The following is a 16023-nucleotide window of genomic DNA, read 5'->3' as shown; positions in this document are numbered from 1 at the left end:
ACTGCATGAAAAATGACTGATCATGTTGTGTCTTCCTTCATCCTCTCCAGGGAGAAATATGTTAACTAATAAATTATGAATTTTGGGAAAAATTATCCTAGACAGAGTTTGTCTTCCAACATATGTTTGGATAATTAAAATCTTACATCACTATCAGTTCTACTGATTCAAATCCTCTATCACCACTACTTTTTTCTCCTCACTAATCTTTATTTTCACATTAATCTTCTAAAATACAGTTATTTCAAAAACAATTACAAATCCATGAGCCCAGAATTATAGTCATAAGTCATTATGGTTGTAAGTCAAGGCACCCATATGACTGGAAATGACTTTCTGGCCTTTTTCATGGCAGTCATTAAGTGAATACCTCAGTTGTTAAGCAAACCCACTGATTTGAATGGGTGTTTCTTGCCAGAAACCAGCACAAAATGCCAGAAAAAGGCCAAAAACATCTCAAATTGCAGCCACATGTATATAAAGCATGGTCATAAAATAGCCCTGTCTGACGTGTGGTTGTGTGATTACAGTGAGGTAGGGGGTTGGGAGTGGCAGAGTAGCCATCATAACTTCAAATAGTTGTAAAACAGTAAGTCATTAAGCAAGGACTACCTGTACCTGATAAGTTACTGAGGATTTAAAATTAAGCCTGATATTCCCTATTTTAGTTCAATATTTTAACTACTTTTTAAACTAACAACTTCCCATCGTCCTGTGTGCTCCCACAGGGAGGGCCTCCTCAGGGTGCTGCTGGTCAGGGAGTGCTGGCTGGCAGCCCCCAGGGGGAGAGCATTCTCGATGGGCACGCCTGCCCTTTGGAATCAGCTGCCTGTGGAACTCCGGATGGCCCCCGACCTTTGCTTGTTTCGCCGGGACCTAAAAACTTGGCTATTCGAGCGTGCTGGCCTGGACTGAGGGTTTTGGGTTAAGGTTTTAATTTTTAATTATTTTGGGGCTATTTAATTTAATTTAATTTTAACCTGTATATATTGTACTGTTTTAATTTGCCCTGTAAACTGCCCTGAGTCCCTCGGGAAAAGGGTGGTATATAAATCTAAATAAATAAATAAATATTAAAGAAACAAGAAGAAAGGTTTGTATTTTTACATGGCTTATAGTCTCTGTCCTTCAGTAAGTGTTTCAACATTGTGCAAAGAAGAGCAGAATAAATATGTCATGGTAAATCTAACTTTGGAATATGCCCAAAATTCTGCAATTGCTAAAGTTAATTATAAAACACTAATTAAAGTCATAACATATGACAACCATAAGCAGATTCTGAATGTATTTACAAACTTATTAAAAATAAGGTTGGTACAAGAGTTTTAAACCATTTAAAAGAAAAGCAGAACCAATATTGCTAAAATATAGGTGTCATAATACATAATTTTATTAGTTTTATCCCACCTTCATGAAAAGATATGTTGTATTAACTCTGCTGCTAATCCTCTAAACACATACCAAAGCATCCCTTCCTGAAACCAATGTTTCTGAAATATTTTCTCAGGATGTAAAACAAATGGGAATGAACAGACATGGACCACCAAAGTCTATTTTGTCACAATACAAACAGTAGTGAGCAGTCCTCAGGTGCTTGACAATTGGCATGTATTTATGATAGTTGCACTGTCCCAGAGTCATGTGATCACCAGTTGCAACTTTTCCAGCTCATTTTTGACAAGCAAAGTCAATGGGAAAAGCAAGATTCACTTAACAACCGCATGATTTACTTAACAATTGCATTGATTCGCATAACAACTGTGGCAAAAAGGTCATAAAATGAGGCACAACTCATTTAACAACTTTCTTGCTTAGTAACAAAAATTTTGGGCTACCTGTATTTTTTGTAACAAAATTTTAAAAATTACATATTATGACAAGTGTACAAGCTGTACAAGTGTACAGCTTTCACATACTAGAGAAAGCTGAGTATAAGAAAAAACTTATAATGGTAAAAATGAATTGGGTAAAAATATATAAGTAATAATAAAACATATGACTGGTCTACACCCACTCATTGCCTGCAGTTTAATAACATACTGCAAGGAAGTGAAATTGAAAATTGGTTAACAATCTGAAACTATATGGAAAAACACCATCTAAAACAGGATCCTTGCTCAATACTGTATGTATATACAGCCAAGATATTGCAATGGAGTTTGGACAAGACAAATGTGCCATCCTCATTATCACATGGGAAATCTTGCAAAAACTGAAGGAATCAAGCTGCCCTTTGGAGACAACTTCAAGAGTCTGGATGAAGATGATCGATATAAACACACTGGCATCTTTCAGGCTAAAGTCAAGAAGAAGGTTAGAACTGAATATATAATGATAACAAAGATCTTAAAGTCCAATCTCAGTGGTGGACATATTATCAACTCAATTAACACCTGGACAATTCCAGTCATTAGATATCATGTCCTTCATCTATCATGTCCTTCATCCATGCAGCAGTGTTGACGGACTTGTGAGTACACCAGACAGTCTGGTGAGTAGAGTCTGTCAACACTGCTGCATGGATGAAGGACATAATAGATGAATGACATGATAGCTAATGACTGGAATGTACTTGTGAGTACACCAGACAGATGAAGAAGAAAAAAAGCATTGGAAGAATATCTCAAGGACAGTGAAGAAGATGCACTGAAACTAATATATCATGAAGACAATGTTTAGGCAATTTAACAAAAGTTCTAAAATTTATGTGAAATCTTAGCAGCAGTCTAGATATCATAAAATTAAAACAGAGATTTGTAGTAGACTAAATCCTGTTACTGCCATGTTTTACTGCTTGCTTTGTGAAAACCCAGACGCATAATTCTATTTTCAGCTTATTGGATGCAACCAAATCTTGGTCTACCAATAAAGAATGGAAAGAAAATAGAACTGATGTCAGCAATATTTCAGCTCAATGCTCTGTTAGTAGCATTTTTCATAATAATATCTACTCCTTAGTTCAGGGGTCTTCAAACTTGGCCCTTTTATGACTTGTGGACTTCAACTCCCAGAATTCCTCAGCCAGACACGCTGGCTGAGGAATTCTGGGAGTTGAAGTCCACAAGTCATAAAAGGGCCAAGTTTGAAGACCCCTGCCTTAGTTAGTACACAACTAATTGAGTCAGCAGTTCTATATTATTAAAAATTCTTTTAAATATTCCTTCTGCATATAATGGAGTGAGAAATTGTGTGGTTAGGAGAGTATAGTTAACAAGCTGCTCAGAAATCTGTTGATATCAGCATCTACGCCCCAAGAAATAAATAAATAAATAAACACAGGTGAGGCTAGAAAAACCATGTTGTAGAACATTGGCAGTTTGGAATGGCTCCAGGGGCTACAGTAAGGGTTTCTGAAATGAGAATTTTTTGTAATCATGTCATCATCATAGAGAATATAAGGAAAACAGAGCAAAGAACCATGATTTCCTGAATCATCTAGTAGTTCCTATTGGCTCACAAATTACCTAAGAGAATGTAAATGTACCAAAGTTAGACAACAATTAGGATGACAAATCTGACTTGGAATAAGATGGCTTTCTCCATTTTTGTTATGAGATTTATCTTAAATTTGTATTAAGATATTTAATGTCTTTAGATAGGTTAGTTAAATTCATGAAAAAGTACACACAAATAATAAAAGGAGAAAAGATACACATTCAATTACGAGTTAATAGAATATGACTTTTAAAAAGCTGCCAGAGGACTGTGTTCTTTGAATAGCAGCCAAGGGTAGGAGAATGGCCAACAGTGTGAAAAGAAATAATTTGAATAAATATGCATATTAGTAAAGCCTACATGAAATTACAAAAATGATAAAACTGTGTAAAAATTGATAATTTCCTAACCATTTATTGTGAAAGAAAGGGGGGAAAATCCACATTGATGTATAGACATTTTAAGTTTTTCTCCATTAAGGTTCTACCTTTCAAGCTTACACATTAATGTGAAATAGTCCCTTTTTTAGAAAATTAAAACATATAGTTCTTTTTTGACTCTGAGATTCAAAACAATAACTCTAAATCATTACTCTCACAGAAATAAATAAACACATCCCCTTACATATCAAATTGTTCTAAGAAGAAAATCTGCTCGGTGACAGTGAATGGATGCAACGCACTAGACATTTATCACTATTGAAGAATTAAGAGACAGAGATGGAAAATAACATTTGATATTGTCCGGAATACTCATGAGAATTTCAGGGTATATTTTTAAATTCATGTTGTGCCTAATTTAAGAATAATTTCAGAACACAACCAATCTTGCTTGTATTTTCAAATGACAAAGAAATGATGCTCGGTAATAGAGTAACTGCCACTACAACTCCAGTTCCAAAAAGCAATACCTCTAGCTACTGACTGTATATACAAACAACACTCTTTCTCTTGTATAAAATTTACATGTTTAAAAAAAACCTTGACAGTAGCAATTTTTATCTCTCTAGACTTTTTAAACTAAGCATATAATATCTAAGTACGCACTTGGGAACCTGACTTCAGATTCCAAATTGAGTCTCATAAGGATAAGAGTCATGGTGGCCCAGTGGTTCGAATGCAGTATTGCGGGCTATCTTGCCCACACTCCAGTAGTTCAGTCTTGATCAGCTCAAGACTTCCATCCTTTCAAGGTTGGTAAAATGAGGACCTAGATTGTTGGAGGCAATATGCTGACTCTGTAAACTGCTCAGAGAATGCTGTAAATGCCAATGTTATAATAAACTAAGGATACTTTAAATGAATTAAGTTTTGTATTTACCCAGCAGTTCCATGGCATCATCTTCATTATCAATATCTTCTTCTGTTACTGAAGGGGTTGTGCTGGGTAGAGAATCAAATGAATCTTGTGAAAGCATAGCAGCCAACAATTTTTTATGTTGTTGCTGCTGATGTTTCAGTCCTTTAGTCTTCGGTTTCATCTTTAAGCTAAAAATAATTGTTAGTTAATCTATTAGTCTCATTAATAGGAGCTGTTTGAGCAAGACAACCTATATACTGTATTTGATTAAATAAATAAATCATCACATAATTAAGTCCTTTTGATTTCAGGATAAACAGAATAAAGATGTAGCATAATAATAATAATAATTAGAGTAAAATAAGTCATTCTGGACCATGTAAGATAAAACACATATGGAATATACTTCATTATGTACATGGAAGTGTGTTATGTTTACAGATGGCATCACAAAGAAGAAGCCTACCACTGGAAAACACAAGCTCAGTTCAGAAGAAAGATAATGTTAACTCTGATAGCTGTTTAGGGGATAGGAAGATGTCTTCATCAGAGATTCCAATCAAATCATTATGGCAGACAAAATGGTCCCATCTTTTGGCCTACCATTATTTACTTATAAGGTGGATAGTAAAAATGTAATTGTGTTTAGCTGAATATAGTAACATATATTCACATGAGTCAGAAGCATGCTAGGCCAACTTCCCTAATTGTGTAGAATTCAGCTGAGTAAAGATTTATATCTAAGGCCTTCTGGATAAACAGAGGAAATTGAAGTAGGAGGAGTACAGTTGTCTTTACCCCTTATCAGTTCAGAACCCTATATTATAAAGTCTTGATCACTGCAATGGACATAAGTGAGGGCTACATGTCAAACAAAAATTTTTCCCAAGAAACAAAAGAAGAAGAAGAAAGAAAAAGGGAAAGAGAGAGAGAGAAAAGACCTGCAAATACATATCCAGAAAAGGTTATATCAACACAATATTTTATTAATTAATACTTTTCAGAGACAATAGCACTGTACTTAAAAATGTTCAAATGAGTAAGAAAGTGTTTAGAAGAATATGGCAAGCAATATGAATATTTAATGCAATTTATATATAATTGCCTATGGCAACAATGTTTTGGTATACCCTGTATATGTATTTAATCCCTTGAATTAAAATAATATATATCCACATTGTTTTTAAAGTCCTATGGTTTTATATTTTCTTGTTTGATATATAATTGTTCTCAAATAGTAACTACTGTTACTAGCTCTCTGCATATAACCTCCTGTATCATTAGATCATTTAATGCAGTAACACTTCAAGGAATTAGATTGGAAGAATTTAATCAAAAATATCCTTTCGCTATTAGTTAATTTTGTAAGACTGACATCTTTGGAACTGATGCAGTAAATATCTGAATAGACAGCCTAACTGAAAGATAAAACCTATAATTAAATTCTAGAAACTTTTAAAAGTTATTTTTTATTTTAAAGTATTTTAAATGTTGAATTAGAATTAGAGCAAAAAAACACTACTTCTCTATCATTGATGTACAAACCATAATATCTCTTTTCATTCTCATTCTTCGTCAGCCCATGCCTTGACACCTGCTTTCTGATTCCCTGACCCTTTAATTTTTTTCATGCCTATTTTGAAACTCAGCTCATTCACCTAGGTTTGGTCTACTGGATTTGCACATAATTATCTTCAAATGTAACATATAGTGCAATAGTGTTTTATAGTTCATACAAATACATATGAATATACAAATGGATATCCAACTAAGTTATAAATGGGAGGATGCTTTTCATCCTAGTAGAGACAGAAGAATCTTTGCCAATCGAACTTTGTCAAGATTGGACACATGATCCTGGCTTTCCCCCCATCATTCCTATCAAAATTGATAAATTATCATCATAAGAAAGAGCAACTTCTTTCCCACCATTAAGCTTATCAATGTTAATCCTACTGACAAATAAATAGTTAAGGTATCTAAAGCTGAACAATGGAGGCCTATGAAATATGAGGATGACCCAGATATGATGTAGATAACACACTAATTTCTGACTTTAATCAAGTCATATTTTTCTATTATCTGCATACGTTCTTATAAAGATATATGAAAATATACTCAAAAAATGAATAGAAGCTCCATGCCAATGTCTGCTATGTTCCCATTCTGTATCTCTATCATAGACAAAGTATTCATCATGAGAAAATCTTCTTTTTCAGCAAAATCTAATAAAATTAACCTGTTATAATTGCATATGGCGTGGGAGACAACTATCCAAATTATTCACTGTAGCTGGAAAATGTACCTTCCTCCAGGACTGCTACTATCTTCACTGTCCCACTGTTCAATTTTGCTTCTTGGTACTGGAGGCTGCAACATTTCATCTGCCAGTGGATCTGCATCATTTTCTTCACGTCCTATCCATTCTCCAACTACCCGAGGCCGAAGAAGTGAAGTATTAAAGGCTGCTGTTTCCTATTAGAGAAAAAATATTTATTACTACTTATTTGCAACAATATGGAAAAACAAAGGAATAAACACAAGCAATTCAAACATAATTATATTTTATAGACTGATACAACATACATAAAGGAATTTGGAAGACACCAGAGCAGGAGGACCGCAATATAACACCCACCTTAAAGAAAAAGATAACAGCATTTCTAGATAGCTAAAATTATTCTGTGATTATATGCCATTAAGAAGGTGTTGGTCTTGGCAATCATATAATTCATATAAATAGATTTACTCTAAGTAGATCTATCCCAACCTGATCATTTAGTTTTTTCAACAGGGTTGTCCATTGTAATTGAGCCTATCCACTTTGCTTCTAATCATATTCTTCTCTTTTTTGGCACCTTTACCAGCATCCTAGGCTTACAACTCATTAAAACTGCATTTCTAGACTAGTTCAAAGAAACATTTTAACTCTAAAGTTCCAAGATTGTGTTTTTCATTGTGACATTGTGAAATTTTCCTTAGAAAATTTCTTCTGAAATGGTTGTACAGTATTTGGATCCAAAGCAAGTAAGAGTGTACTCTCCTTCTAGATATTAGTTTCTCCTTACTAAAGATGTGCCTGGACTTGTACTTATTTTCCTCCATCTGTGCACCACTTCTTTAATGAGCAGGGTAGAGTGAGAATACCCATACTGGATCTGAAGCATTCTTGTCTGCTGTGGACACAAATACTGTACTACTCACCACTAATGTATATATCACTAGACTCTGGTTGCTACAGAAAAACATAAAAACATTGCATACAATAAAGCATCATAAAACCATATTGAACATAAAGTACAAAAGCTTCTCCAAATCATAAAATAAAATAAGAAACAGCCGGAAATCCAATTGAGCTCTGAAAGTCAGATTGAATAAAATTGTTTTTATGGTCTTACAAAATGTCAGTAATAAGAGGTGCAGAAGTGTGCTGCTCCCAAGTGCGGGTCTTGTCACTGGTCCAGGTCCCATTTACCAAAGAGGTAGGACCTTGAGCAGATCTTCTCTAGATCAGGGGTCTGCAACCTTGACAACTTTAACACTTGTGAACTTCAGCATAGCTGGCTGAGGAATTCTGGGAGCTAAAGTCCACAAGTCTTAAAGTTGTCAAGGTTGCAGATCCCTGCTCTAGATGACCTGACACAATTATTTCACAAAAGATGATCATCACATAGCATTCTTTATGTATTTTATATGTACTATCATGTGTAATCCGGAATGATCATGTCAAATTGCATTTCACAACCATTATCTGAGTGATCGCTGTTATATGTTGCTGACAGCAAATTTTATAGTAGCATTTTGAATTTCAACAGATTTCTTCTATGCTTCTAGATGTGATGGGCCTTCAACTTTCAGAAGATTATGTTGATGAGTCTTCTCAGACCTGGTGATCCCCAAATTTGTAATGCTATCATGAAATGAATGAAATAGTATCATATTCAGTTGAGAATGTAATCTACCTAGGGTAAATTCCAGCAAGAATGTAGTCCCACACTATCCCCAAACTATTTTTTCATGCTTATTTTGTGAGATATATAGTTTGATGTAATTTGTTATACGTAATTCTTACCTTATTGAGCTCATCGGAAATTGCAATGCCTATAAATACAACAAGATTATAATTAATTATACAAATAAATAAATAAAACATCACTTGTGATTTAATGCCTAGTCAAGGCCTGGTTGAAATGTAACAATGAAATTCCTTCAGATTATGTTTTCAGATTGGCATATAATGCCTAATTACTCTCACATTTTTTCCACATGCCTTTATCTCCTTGTAGGAATACCTAACATTCTGAGTTCATTGCAACATTTTAAATTTTTAAAGCATATAACTGATCCTCTCACAAAATGGCTGTCAATGGGTTGCTTATTAATTTATGAGATGGCTGCCATCCTAAGCACAACTAATCACAACATACTGATTTATTAGAAAGCAGCTTAGCTATGTTGCTTCATGTTCCCCTTCTATCATTCCAAAGGATTTTCTACCATCCTATTTCTTTTTTTTTTACAAGTGAATAGACAATAGGACTGTAGATTGTTCAAAGGAGGTGATTTGCAATCCTTGGGAAAAAGCTAAGCAAAGTGCCTTTATGTGCAAAAGAGATACTGCCAGGAACAGTTTATGACGCTTCATGCAAGGCTCAAATAAAAGAGGGATATATGTACTTCAATTATTCAGAGAAATTCTTCGTATACAATATGACTTAATAGAGACATTCCCCCCCCCCCCTGAAAACCATTTACCATTTTTATTATCTAAGAATACCTTTTGTTACTGGGCTTTAGTGTTTTGTGACCAATTCAATGTGAAAAAGTACATACATTTACAAAGTACATATATTGAACGAAAACACTTTGCTTTTTTTAATCCTGGAGGGATTAATTTAGAGTACATTTCTAATTCTTCAATCTCTCACGATGTGGGCGCTTGCAAGAGGTAGAAAATAAAATAAACTTTTACATTCTTTATTTGGTTCATAAAGCTGAATAAACACACCACAGTAACCCATTTTTGGTCATTTCAATATATGATCTTCCCCCTAAGCTTTAAATTTCTGTTATTTGTCCTTTAAAAGATATCTATTATTCCTTATTTCACAATTATCGTCACTCTTTGTCTATTTGGTTGCACAGTGTTCTTACCCTGATTTCTAGGATCAAGCACTTTGGTTTCATAGACCAGTTTCAGATTTTGGCTACCAAAGACATGCTAGCTTGCTTCCCCTCTCAGGCATATCCACCAAATCAGCTTTTTATTAACATATCCTATCCTTAATTGAAATCATTGAACAAATATATTGAATGTATATAGGAGAAACTGTGAGAGAAATGGGCATCTCTATAATTTTTTAATTTATTTTTTAAAATAAATAACATTATGACAACATGTGCCAATTCCGTGTTTCTTCCAACTTCTAAGTGTATAGAAAGCTTTAAATTCTTGCAATACTACGCAAATAAGGCTTTTTGTGCATCGTCACCTGAATGTTAAAAATAGGACACATGAACAGCAGTTGCATTTCTTACTTTCCATGTATTCATTGGAAATGTGGTATGTCCATTTTAATCTAGGAATGATTCAATTATTGATCAGGATCAGTAAATGGCAAGATTTACAAATTGCAAAGACTAGATATTAAATTATACTGGAATGTATTATAATCAACATATGACAGAGGATGGCACAGAGAATCCTATTATCTGCTTTTTAAAAGTATTGCAAACTTTTTTTTAAGATTTGCAACATACTAATTTTAACAATAGCAAATAAAATCATTATAGTTCAAAATGAAGTTATTTAAACGTAAGAACTGATACGAGAAAATATGGAAATTAACACAGCTTTTAAAATATATTTTCTTAATCAGAAGAATTCAAGAATGATAATCTTATTCAAAATGGTCGTTCAGAAGGATAGTTGCAATTTTATTATTAACAACCCTGTAAATTCTTGCATCAGGGTGGAGTCGGGGTTACTGAACGGAACTCAAGCATTTACTGGTTGGATGCCCTTCCCGACACCTATGCAGGGTTTGCAGCAGACAATTACTCATTGTGCCCAGAAAGAGAAATATCTGCCACTGCCTAGGATTGAACTGAGTGTATACGTGTGTATAGTAGGCTGTACACTCAATATATTGTATATTATCTCATATATTTATCATATATATATCATACAATGAAACATTAACCCTCATAATTGTGTTTAGTTTATTTTTATTTAAAATAAATGTTGATTTAATTTAAATTAAATATTTATTTTTAAAATTATGAGTTCAGAGTGGGATTTCCATTGACCCACAGCTCAGATAACTGATATGATAGCTTTAATACAGTAAGGAAATAAAGTACACAGACAATTAAATTCTTTGTGTCTGTACGATATTATGCCCTGAAGTGCAATAGAAAGTCTATTCAGATGTCACTTCTTTGAAATATATTAAGCCATTTTTTCCAGAGAGAAAAAGGAAGAGACCATAAGTGCTACAAAGTTCCATAAAGAATGCTTAACAACTGTGCCTATCTTTAAAACCTTCTCCTGTTAATGTACACTCCCTGCTTTGATAACTGTATTTACTAGAACAATTTTCTACTAACAGTTAATTTCCATTTTTATGCTTCTTGACCTTTATTTGCAAGATTCACATAATGTGTCTCTTAAAATGCAAGAAGGTTCACTTCTGCAAGCCATTTGAGATTCATTCCTAAGGGACTTACTTTAAACTAAATGCAGGTGACTTTAATGTAACTCAGATGATTTTTATCACAATAGCAGAAAAGACATGAGAGGCTTACTAGATTCCTTTCTGTCATGATATTTCAAAATGTACATTCCTCAAATGGTATTCATTTTACTGAGAACAAAAGGCTGATGTTGATGTACTTTTCTGAAATGCCAGCAGATGGCCTTATTAAAGACTGAGTGTTCTTAAATCTATTGAATTAAACATTCTGGTGTTAACGGTACAGTTAGCATCCTTTTTCTCTGTTCTCTTCCAGACTGACTACAGTCTATGAAAGTAAAATGGATCATCAGTATTTCATTGTAAATTACTTCTGATGCATTCATTTTAAGAATGATTTAGTGTACATCCCAAAAATGGTAATTCAGGGGAAAAAATCAACAGCATTATATTCTTAGAGAATTTCTTTGGATACAACCGTATAGGATATCTATAAAAGAAATGTAGGAAGAGTGCCAGAACCTGGGAGGAGTCAAAAGAAGAATCAGCTCAGAGTCTTTACATAGCCACAAATGGACTATAATGGTCCAACCTCCTTGAATTCCAAAGACCCTTATCTAGAGCCAAAATAGTGCTAACTGTTAGTTCAGTAGATTCCTGTGCATAGACATGAGTAACAATAAATCAATTTAATTGAAACTTCATGTGTCTTTCATGCCTGACAATAACGATTTAAGTCTTTTTCAAGCATTTAAAAAACATGCCAGCTTTTTGCACAAGGACAAGAGTGCAAATGTTAGCTCAACTGCAACAATGTACCAATTTCTATGTCTTTCTAGTGCACTTCTTCCCTTGCCTTTTCTTTGTGTCGATACTCAAAGCACCCCTGAACGAAAAATAGCAGAGCTATTGATTTATTTCTAATTTGTATGCCTATAGTGAATGAAAAAGGAATCCCTGTATCAGATAATAATAATAATGATAATAATAATAATAATAATAATAATAATAATAATAATAATAATAATAATAATTTGGAAGGGACCTTGGAGGTCATCTAGTCCAACCCCCTGCTCAGGCAGGAAACCTTATACCATTTCAGGCAAATGGCTGTCCAGTCTCTTCTTAAAAACTTCCAGTGTTGGAGCATTCACTACTTCTGGAGGCAGGTTGTTCCACTGGTTAATTGTTCTAACTGTCAGGAAGTTTCTCCTTAGTTCTAGGTTGCTTACTGTATTAAAGGATCAAATGAGATTCTAGCGAAACCAAATAAGAAGCTATATAGAATTTGCCCCCTATTTTGGTGCAATATTATGGATATGGAAAAGGACAGCATTAGTGATGCTAATTAATACAAACCTATGGCTCTATATATCATTATGGAAAATGGCTTTCTAAGTACACATACAAAAACTATTAACATTGTACACTTGTGGCAATCAAAACATATGGAAGATGTAATTGCTAATGTAGAGCAATAACTTAATATGAGAAGTTGAAGATATTTTAAAGATGGTGTTATTTTGATTCCTTATTGTAAAAATTCTTTTAACATTATGCTGGCATAGTGATCTGGAAAAGATCAAAGAACATAGACAGTATTAAATAAGTATAGTATTCTGCCATTACTTCTCTAATGAGACGACAAGCTTATTACCTACAATATTCTTTGGCATATGCAACTTGATCTCTGTTCTAAAACTGCTCAGTCAGCCTGAACAAAGCACATGGATTTTACAAACACAAAACATATTCAGTGCATAATAGAAATAAAAATTGAATGAAGTATTGCAGTAAAAAAGATAACTACACTTCAGTAACAGTAACATAAAATTAAATTTAGTTTACCATAAAATGCATTAAAGCAAATTTCAACCATAAAAACATGATTTTAATAATGGCACAAAACCCAACAGAACAACAAATATAAGAAAAAATACAACTAGAGATTTTGCTGGCATATTAGAACTCAGTTAATAGCTGGCATTCAAAAGTATCAATGTCATCTTAATCAGCTACTGTTTTTCAAGAAATTATGTAAAGACATTAAAAGTGAATAGAGCAGGAAGGGACTGATGAAAGGGTCAGATGGATGCCTTTTAAATTAAATTAGATCCATTTCTCTATTTTTGGACCAGTTTTTCAAAACTCTTAAACAGTGGAAGTTTTTCATAAATCTTAAAAATGTTCATTTTAAAAAAAAATGAAGTGCAAACAATCTTTTGAGAGTCCTCTAATGTGCTATAAACTGTGCAGAGAAATGTTCAGACTTAATCCTGTTACTATGGGTCTCACAAGCTGTTGGTACTATCTTTAAGATTATTTTAATGAAACTCTTGTCAAATGGCATTGCCTTCATTAAAGTTATTTCTAATCGTCATGTCATAGGAATATGCTTCCTCAGTACATGCCTCATGTGTTGATCAACTTACTTTGAGAAAGATTTTCAAGAGCTTTGCCAAGTTTCTTACTTTCTTGAAGGATATGATTTAATTCATCAAAATCATGATGCTCTGACTTTGACTTCCAATCACATTTCAGATGTCCTACTGATCGTGGCACTAAATAAAATAAAACACAGTTTCAGGTTATAAAAATCTGGGGGGGGGGGCGAGAAGACATAAGGCTCCCACGCTAAACTATCTTCCCAGTGTTCACTTACATGTTGTTTAGTCAATATCTTAAAGCTGAAACTAAAGATTGTAGTTTTGTTTCTATAGAAACTGATGTTCACATCTTTATAAGCATCCAATCATTTCCAAACATGCTAAATTTAAATAATGAAAACTCAACCTTTCTAATTATGTTATAATGAAAATTGAGGAAACATTTTCAGGAAGACTTCTGTTTGCAAAGTATTCTGGGGGGAAAAACACTGCAAAGGAGTTCAATTTTTAAGAAACAAGATCTTTTTCTGAAGTGAAAAAATGCAATGCTCTTCTTGCCAGTTAGGTGTCATTTCAAGATTTTCCATTACATTCTTCCCTTCCCCAATTCACTATTGGGTCTTTTTTTCACTATTGGGTCTTTTCTTGTTTCTTGTTGTAACAAACTACTTCCTAAAAATTCTTCTGCTTTGTAGCTTTTAATATGTAAAAATATCAGATTAAAACTTAGGTACATAGTGGAGTTAGACAAAACCACAAGGTTTTCAAGAATCTACACTGATATTCTGCTTCCAATTTAGGCCAAACAAATGTATCTATATTCTCTGAAGAGAAAGTAGAGGCTGACCTCAGTTGGAGCACCTGATACTTGAAAAAGTACATCATGTCTACACAAATGCATTATCTCATACATATCCAAATAAATATGTATAACATGAATCCTGAAGTCTGCATATTGATTAGGCAGGCAATAATAATTGAGCTGTAGTTTGTCACAAGCAATAGCATTGTATTATTATTCTACACAATTCAGGTCCCTGAAAATCACAAGACAGAGCAGGCATACATTTATTAACTAAATTTAAAAAAATTTAGACACCCCCCCACAGAAGCATGAAAATCAAAATATCAGTAAAGAAGACACCCACTACATTTAATGGTATAGAAATCACAAACTATATTTAATACTTCCTTACATGACTTAGATTCTGGTGATGGAGGAGAAATGCTGGATACTGCAAGGTCACTTTTTGATTTTTTAGGTTTCTTTGCATTTGTCTTCCAGGGTTTATCATAACTTCTGAAATCCCTTCTGGCTCCCTTATGTTCTGATGGAAAAATATATTTGCTTGAATTTTTCCAAACATAAAGAAATCATAATTCCACAAATTAAATTATTTAGCATATCCCAATCATTTATAATTTTGAAGCAAGTTATATTTGGGTAACCAAAAGCTTCCCTTATTCAAAGTTTATATATATAAACTTCAAATTAGTCTTGTAGGTTTCTCCATTTTCCCCAAATAATTAATTCAGCACTTTTCTTTTCCTGAGGGAATGGGGCAGAAATTCCCCTTCCCTCTCTCATTGGTGGATGCTTTGGGCAATTTTTTCAGGAAGAAGTCTTAGAGTCATAAAGAGAAGATAGAGTCTCATGCAGTTTCATCCATGTTGCTAAAAGGTTACTTGTTAGTGCTTATTGTCTTCCATTGTCAGCAGCTTCTGACTGGCTAAGTGAATGTAGTAAGTCTTTCCCCTGCCATTTTGGAGGGCTTCCTCAGATCAAACAGGAGGGATGCTGCCCCCCTGCGATCAACAAGGGTCCCCTCCTTGCTTCTCGCCTCTACGGGGTCACTTTCTACCCTTTCCAGGGTCCCCCAGTGGGGCAAAATCGAACATGAAAGACAGAGCCCCATCTTCCTGCATCCGTTCTGCCGTGATGTCAAAACTGGAAGCCTCTTTTCATTTTCATTTCTGTATGCCTGTCATAGGTATTCATGAAAAAATACCATGTAGTACTACTGCATTTGCATATTACTTTTTGATATTTTCATAATCCAAAATACAATATCATAAAAATATATTCAAGTATAGTAAAGAGACTGTTTTTAACATAACCATGTAACCAAATAACCATATGAATTGCTACTTGTTTAAATTTTTCTTTACAAAAAACCCTCTTAGCATTTATATATCTGTTCATAGGT

At 33.8% G+C, this 16023-nt stretch overlaps 1 protein-coding gene across 1 annotated transcript in view; it reads right to left on the bottom strand.

The window, feature by feature from the left end:
• The window catches only part of LOC310638961 (uncharacterized protein C8orf34 homolog), a gene marked incomplete at its 3' end in the record, with an annotated part of 92737 nt that overhangs the window by 62012 nt on the left and 14702 nt on the right, over nt 1-16023 (bottom strand). Inside the window, exons 3-7 of the mRNA XM_083360322.1 lie at nt 15013-15144; nt 13862-13990; nt 8807-8835; nt 7040-7209; nt 4756-4922 (exon numbers count right to left, since the gene is read on the bottom strand). Coding sequence (XP_083216448.1) covers nt 4756-4922; nt 7040-7209; nt 8807-8835; nt 13862-13990; nt 15013-15144 — 627 coding nt within the window. The remainder of the gene's footprint in view (nt 1-4755; nt 4923-7039; nt 7210-8806; nt 8836-13861; nt 13991-15012; nt 15145-16023) is intronic.

The sequence above is a fragment of the Vipera ursinii genome, assembly GCF_947247035.1.
Source record: "Vipera ursinii genome assembly, chromosome: 3".
Lineage (NCBI taxonomy): Eukaryota > Metazoa > Chordata > Lepidosauria > Squamata > Viperidae > Vipera > Vipera ursinii.
The sequence above is the reverse complement of the archived record's forward strand: the minus strand, read 5'-3'. Positions and strand labels throughout refer to the sequence as shown.